Below are 8,029 nucleotides of genomic sequence, written 5' to 3' on the forward strand. Positions count from 1 at the left end.
GTTTGATGACGGACAGAGCGCACCACTGGACCTTCTTCCAGCGGCTGTGGATCAGCCACTTGTTCACCTTCTTCACCAGCTCGGCCAGGTGGTCCGGGTCCGACTTCATGATCTGATCGAACTCTGCGAACTGAACACAGGTGAGAGGTCACACAGGGTCAGAACTGAACACAGGTGAGAGGTCACACAGGGTCAGAACTGAACACAGGTGAGAGGTCACAGGGTCAGAACTGAACACAGGTGAGAGGTCACACAGGGTCAGAACTGAACACAGGTGAGAGGTCACACAGGGTCAGAACTGAACACAGGTGAGAGGTCACACAGGGTCAGAACTGAACACAGGTGAGAGGTCACAGGGTCAGAACTGAACACAGGTGAGAGGTCACACAGGGTCAGAACTGAACACAGGTGAGAGGTCACACAGGGTCAGAACTGAACACAGGTGAGAGGTCACACAGGGTCAGAACTGAACACAGGTGAGAGGTCACACAGGGTCAGAACTGAACACAGGTGAGAAGTCACACAGGGTCAGAACTGAACACAGGTGAGAGGTCACACAGGGTCAGAACTGAACACAGGTGAGAGGTCACAGGGTCAGAACTGAACACAGGTGAGAGGTCACACAGGGTCAGAACTGAACACAGGTGAGAGGTCACAGGGTCAGAACTGAACACAGGTGAGAGGTCACACAGGGTCAGAACTGAACACAGGTGAGAGGTCACAGGGTCAGAACTGAACACAGGTGAGAGGTCACAGGGTCAGAACTGAACACAGGTGAGAGGTCACAGGGTCAGAACTAAACACAGGTGAGAGGTCACAGGGTCAGAGCTGAACACAGGTGAGAGGTCACAGGGTCAGAACTGAACACAGGTGAGAGGTCACAGGGTCAGAACTGAACACAGGTGAGAGGTCACAGGGTCAGAACTGAACACAGGTGAGAGGTCACAGGGTCAGAACTGAACACAGGTGAGAGGTCACACATAGTCAGAACTGAACACAGGTGAGAGGTCACAGGGTCAGAACTGAACACAGGTGAGAGGTCACAGGGTCAGAACTGAACACAGGTGAGAGGTCACACAGGGTCAGAACTGAACACAGGTGAGAGGTCACAGGGTCAGAACTGAACACAGGTGAGAGGTCACAGGGTCAGAGCTGTGAACTTCAAAAAAAGGTCATTACGTTAAAAAAAAAAACCCTCCTTAGATGATTTATATTTATAGGAGCCTGTGTTTACAGCTCAGTCAAAGCTATCGGATACGTCCCAACACTTCAGCAGATAGACGCCGTGTGATCGTGCGTCTGACATCTGATGATGTTTTTTTTTAACTCTGACTTCCAAACCTTGAACGTCTGTCTGCTGCTTCAACAATGAAAGAAGCTGCAGAGTCCACATCTTTATTTCCTCGACGTCAGTGTCTCTGTGTCGTCTGATTTCTGAAAACACAGCTCGTGTCTCTTCTGGATTAGGGCGATGTCATTTATAATCACGCTGCAGCTTCAAGTCTAAAGCCTCTGGACGCCATCATCGCTCCGCCCTCAGGTTTATTATTTTTTTTTTTTTTAGATTTTTTTTTTTTTTATTATTATTTATTTTATTTTTTTAGATTAAAAAAAAAATATATATATATTATTTATTTTTAATTTTTTTTAGATTTTTCTTATTTTTTTATTTTTTTTTATTTTTATTTTTTATTTGGGGGGGGGGCTTTTTGTGCCTCTACTGGAGAGACAGTGGATAGAGCCGGAAACCAGGGAGAGAGACAGAGTGGGGAATGACATGCGGGAAAGGAGCCAGAGGTGGGATTTGAACCTGGGCCGCCCGCCCTCGAGGACTACAGCCTCCATACATGGGGCTCACGCACTAACCACTGCGCCACCAGCGCCCCCGCCCTCAGGTTTATAACTGCTCATCGATTCAGCCCTCATCACTGTGAGCTGAAGGTCGGTCGGCCTTCTCTTGAAGAGACGAGCTACAAATACTGCCTCGTTCTTAAACCCCTTCGAGCTTTTACTGAACTCTGTAAATCTAAATCTACATTTTCTCCTGATGCTCCAAACTCATGAAACGCCCTCCAGCAAACTCTGAGGATCAGAGTTCTTCCCTCTCTTCCAGACATTAGGAGTTTGATTTCTAGCCGCTTTCTTTTTGACTGTTTTAATGGTCTCAGTGGATTTTGTAATCGATTTCAAGTGTTTTCTTGTTTTACTGTGCTTGTAATCTCGACGGCATTGGAAAGAAGGGGAAACCTCATTGTCCTTTTGAGAATTAAAAAAAAGGTTTGAATTGAATGAACAAACTGGTGAATTACATCAACCATGAGAATTCCTGTACCGCTCTCTGGATGTGACACATTTACAAAAAGTCTAAATGGTAACGTCTCCCACCTCTCTCTGGCTCCTTGCGGGCTCTAAAACTATTATTCCCCACGCTCACCACATGAAGCCATGTGTGTGACTTTAAGGGCATATCTGCCTGCAGAGCAAACACTGGATACCTGCCGCCTCCGCAGGGACGCCAAGAGTAATGAGAATGCAAGTTCAGCCAACAAACTGAATCTACACTCTTTGTCCTGCACAGCGTGTCCTGGAGACCTCTGCAACAAACGTGTGTATTTCTACAGAAATACACCCCCCCCCCCCCCCCCCCCCCCCCCGGACTCCACATGTCCAGCCCAAAAAGTGATGAATTATGCATCTGTTTGTTGAAATAAAAAAAATTCCCATCTGTTGGCTCAGAAAACAGAAAAGACCTCAACTCACCTCTGCAGCAAAAATGACTAATGTGCTTTACACCTGTGCATCTATTGTCTGTCAGTGGGGGAACAATGCTGTTATTAGCTGAGCTAAGGGGGGGGGGGGGGGGGGTGTAGAAGACTCACCTTCCCCGGTCGGAAAAACACTCTGGTGAGTCCGAACTTGTAGTCGTTCTCATTCAGTCCCAGAGCTTTGAACAAAGCCTGCAACACAAACACCAAGAACGCTGATTAAAAATCAAACTGCACTTTTATCAGAGTTGATGATGAAAGGTTGGACCGAGGGCTCGGAGGGGGTGACTGACCTTGCAGAAGAGACGCGGGTCGAGGCGGCAGAGTTTGGGCGGCATGTACTGTTGGTACATGTTGTAGAGCTCGTGGAAGGGAGCTCTGGAGGGGAAGCCGCCCTGCATCAGGTCCAGCACGGACACCATACCTACAGAGGCGGGTAAAAGAAGAGGTGAGGTTAATTTAAAGGAGCAGTATGTAACTCTGACACATAGTGGTTAAAATGGGTACTGCAGTCTAAATTCAGCTGCAGCCCTGAAGTCTCTGGTTGTATCTGCAGAAAAGCTGAGGAGCAAGTTTAAACATCCAAACTAAAATTTTATATCATGGAAGTCACTTGAATTTGTTCAGACTTAAAGGAGCAGTCTGTAACTCTGACCCCTAGTGTTTAAAATGGGTACTGCAGTCTAAATTCTAAACATTGTAGAGAGCTGTCCCCCCCCCCCCCCTCGATGCTCACACAGGTCACCATGTGGTGGACTCTGAAGCTTCAGTGTTTATCCAGCTCTGCATGGGTCTGTAAACCTTTCTGTGTTCTAACCTCTCTCCATTTTTCAAAAGCATCTCCAATATTGATCCTAGTTTGAGCACGTTTCTGCTCGTGGAGCTTATTAGAAACATGCAGAGGCTTTTTAGGTCGGGTACAATCACTTCTATCTGAACCACTTCTCTTGCCCGCTTCCATCGCTGCAACACCTGTTGACCTGATAACTGCTCTCATATCTGGAAAACCGAGGGGCGTCCAAAACGGCCGTGTGGGGGGTAGCCTTAAAAGCGCCTACCTTCTCTGGTCCAAACAAATCCAGAGCATTCAGGAGCAGAATCTAAAGTTAGAAGGAGGACATACTGGCTGCTGCATTGTTGTCAGAGAAGCCAGCACTTCAACATGTTTCCTTAATGATCAGATAGTAAGATACCTTTATCATTTCACTCTCTACACATCTTACTGATTGGACCTTTAAAACGTAATATTGTATTTTTAGTGGAAACTGTTTTAAAGCCACTTCACACCAGCTTGCAGGCTGATTAGCATCATCCGTCCTCTCTGTGTTATGTTCTCGTGCATCAGACTTTTTGACCCTTTTCCTTTTTTTTCATCGCGAGTTCTGTTTTTTTCTCATGACTTTGATAACCGTTTCCCCCCTGACACTCTGAATTAATTTGTTTGCACGGACCCCCCCCCCTGTAAGCGTGGATGATTTGGCCTCGTTTGAAGCATTGTTTTTGCATGTCGTTCAGCTTTGAAAAGCTCAAATCAAAGGGGCCAATTTTCAGACCTCTTTTCATAGCAGGCAGATGCTGCTAATTAGCATTCAGTGCAAACGAACCGTTTTTCTCTGCAGAGATTGTTACTGTCATCAAGTGACTTCAGAGGTCCTATTTTTTTTTTTTTCATCAGTTGGTTTTATGTTATTTTGCATACACCAGAAACTACATCATGTATTTATGTCCTACAGAATTAAGAAGCCTTTAGAGTCACAGAGTGTGGGGGGGGGGAGAAATAGTGTGAAGGAGGGTCCCAACTTCCTTAATACTGCAATCAAGGAACAACTATCAATTTGATGAATTTGATGTTGTTTTTGGCAGCTCGATTTTGATTCTTTAACACCCTGAAGAAGCTACAAAATCCCTGAAAATGTTCTCTATGCTGACGACAACATGCTGTTTGTTTCAAAGTGAAAACATTCTCTATGCTGACGACAACACGCTGTTTGTTTCAAAGTGAAAACATTCTCTATGCTGACGACAACACGCTGTTTGTTTCAAAGTGAAAACACTCTATGCTGATGATAACATGCTGTTTGTTTCAAAGTGAAAACACTCTATGCTGACGATTGATTCAAGAGGTGAGTTATTGAGGTGAGGGGTTCACCACTCTGTGAAAGACTGACCCAGAACTTCCACAAGAAATGTGAGCATTGGGTTTTTGCTTCGCTCTGTTATGACTCATTGGGGGTTTGTAGACAGAATAGACACATGTTTGAGTCAGAGAGAATGGTGAAATAGATTTTGCATCATATGTGACCTTTAAACTTTGTTGCTGAAAAGGCTCCAAAGATTTCCCTCCATGTTGCACCCACCCAGCTTTCCACTTCCTGTCTGGTCTGATTTAAGTCTGAGGTTTAAACCACATCAGCTGATCAGAAAACCTTCAAAACATCTCAAATCTAGCCGAACGTTGGCTTATTTTCCCCCCTCCTTCATACCAACAGAACCTCAGTTAAAAGTGTTCTCTTGTTGGTGGAGATAAGATGCTAAATAAGAGGATGAATGCAGTTATTAGAATCTAACCTCTCAGTGCATTTCAAAGTGTTGCAGCAGATTTTATGAGCCGAGCAGACTCTACATACGGTGTGAAGAGGAAGGAATCCACTGAATATTACAACTCTCTCTCAGTCTTTGGCTCATGATAAATATGAAAATGTAAAGTTCCTCTTGTGTATTCAGATAAAGATGAAACTCTGATTGTCAGCCCCCGAGCTGCACTAATCTCATAACACACCTCCGATTGTAATTTCTCGACGGTTTCCCAAAGGACACAGTGAAAAGATAAAACCTTTTTCTGTCACCTCACCTGCAGATATATTCCTCAACAATTACATCCAAGTGTGTGTGTGTTTGGCCGAGTCGGCACTTAAACCAGATCCAGACTTTTGATTAAAAGAACCTGAAGCTTGGCTGTGAGAAGTATTCCATTTATTCTAAGTGGGTCATGTGTAGAAGAGTTTTCTCCCTCGCTGGTTAGAAAGTCTTCTGACTAACAAGCTCTCACACAGCTTCAGTATGTCACTGATTGAGTAAAGCCCGCTAAGCCTCTCTGTTCTGCTCAGACGAACGAGCTAAAAGGTCCCCGAACCAGGACTCTTAAAAAAATCACATCTGGATTTCTGCTGTCCAAACTTTGGTGGAAAACAAAATATCACAATTTATTTATCAGACACTTTCATTAAAAGAACATCAGAGAGTAAGAACAAAACAAGCAAGGATCTAGCTGTGACCAGAGGAAGAGCACAGGTGCTGACAGGAAGTGACCAGAGGTGCTGACAGGAAGTGACCAGAGGCAGAGCACAGATGCTGACAGGAAGTGACCAGAGGCAGAGCACAGATGCTGACAGGAAGTGACCAGAGGCAGACCACAGGTGCTGACAGGAAGTGACCAGAGACAGAGCACAGGTGCTGACAGGAAGTGACCAGAGACAGAGCACAGGTGCTGACAGGAAGTGACCAGAGACAGAGCACAGATGCTGACAGGAAGTGACCAGAGGAAGAGCACAGGTTCTGACAGGAAGTGACCACAGGTGTAGACAGGAAGTGACCAGAGACAGAGCACAGATGCTGACAGGAAGTGACCAGAGGAAGAGCACACGTTCTGACAAGAAGTGACCACAGGTGTAGACAGGAAGTGACCAGAGGAAGAGCACAGGTTCTGACAGGAAGTGACCACAGGTGTAGACAGGAAGTGACCAGAGACAGAGCACAGGTGCTGACAGGAACCCTGTTGTGAAGGTTTGATCAGACGCCTTTCATCGGCAGAGCTCGGTGGGCGGGAGAGTAGATCCATGTTAGGACAGGGATTTTTGCAAAACAGTCATTACTGGTTTAAAGACGTTTGATTTTCGTTTTAAACATTTATCAGATTTTAACAACCAGATCCATCCAAACCAAGACAATAAAAACACACTGAGACGTTTTGAAAGAGCGGGACGGAAAAGATTCAAGAAGTCGAGGAATAAAAGAAGGAACAGTGAAAGATAAAATCAGTAGGACCATTGTGTCTCTCCTCAGCCGGTGATTACAATTATTCTTAATGTGGTTATTAATTAAATCTGATGAGGCCTGAACCCTGAACGGATTAAACAGATCAAAATGATTTGAATCGTTTAAGCTCATTTGGTTTTTCACAGGGTTTGACTCTTTCACATTCAGAGCTGATGATGTCGACTGAACAGAGACGATCGACAGCTTCATGAAGAGCACGACTTCAGTCTGAGTGTGGAAAACATCGACAAACAGCTTTACCTTCAGAGAGCGAGGGAGATGTATGAAACAGCTCACACTGTTTATTCTAAACGAGACGAGAGCCGGGATCCAGACTCTAGTCGTGTAATAATAATAATAACTTTATTTAAAAACACAGGTTTACAAAGTGCTTTGACAAACAGCAAAAACAAGAACAAACTAAACCAAACACAGAAGAACAGAAACAACAGCAAGAACATAACAAATACAAAATACTAAAAATAATTAAATACAATTCAACAGAAAAGAACCCAAAGTGCACGATACCCAACAGACATATATAACCTGACCATCACAAGAACCATCATAAGAACCATCATAAGAACCATCATAAGAACCATTACAAGAACCATCACAAGAACCATCATAAGAACCATCATAAGAACCATCACAAGAACCATCACAAGAACCATCACAAGAACCATCATAAGAACCATTACAAGAACCATCACAAGAACCATCATAAGAACCATCATAAGAACCATCACAAGAACCATCATAAGAACCATCACAAGAACCATCACAAGAACCATCATAAGAACCATCACAAGAACCATCACAAGAACCATCATAAGAACCATCACAAGAACCATCATAAGAACCATCACAAGAACCATCATAAGAACCATCACAAGAACCATCACAAGAACCATCATAAGAACCATCATAAGAACCATCACAAGAACCATCACAAGAACCATCATAAGAACCATCACAAGAACCATCATAAGAACCATCATAAGAACCATCACAAGAACCATCATAAGAACCATCATAAGAACCATCATAAGAACCATCACAAGAACCCAGGCAACACAAGAACCATCACAAGAACCATCACAAGAACCCAACAACACGAGCTGAGACCAAGAGGACCAAAGAACTCGGTCTCAGAATTGAAGCATTTTTGCTCGTCTCGGTCTCAGGCGCTCTGGACGGACTCTGGATTTTAAATCAAGACCACCACC

At 44.4% G+C, this 8,029-nt stretch overlaps 1 protein-coding gene across 1 annotated transcript in view; it reads right to left on the bottom strand.

Moving 5' to 3' along the window:
* The window catches only part of LOC132985490 (unconventional myosin-VI-like), a 137,121-nt gene that overhangs the window by 42,515 nt on the left and 86,577 nt on the right, over positions 1-8,029 (bottom strand). Inside the window, exons 23-25 of the mRNA XM_061052897.1 lie at positions 3,059-3,189; positions 2,880-2,957; positions 1-130 (exon numbers count right to left, since the gene is read on the bottom strand). Of these exons, the coding sequence (XP_060908880.1) occupies positions 1-130; positions 2,880-2,957; positions 3,059-3,189 (339 nt within the window). The remainder of the gene's footprint in view (positions 131-2,879; positions 2,958-3,058; positions 3,190-8,029) is intronic.

The sequence above is a fragment of the Labrus mixtus genome, chromosome 12 (genome assembly GCF_963584025.1).
Source record: "Labrus mixtus chromosome 12, fLabMix1.1, whole genome shotgun sequence".
Taxonomy (NCBI): domain Eukaryota; kingdom Metazoa; phylum Chordata; class Actinopteri; order Labriformes; family Labridae; genus Labrus; species Labrus mixtus.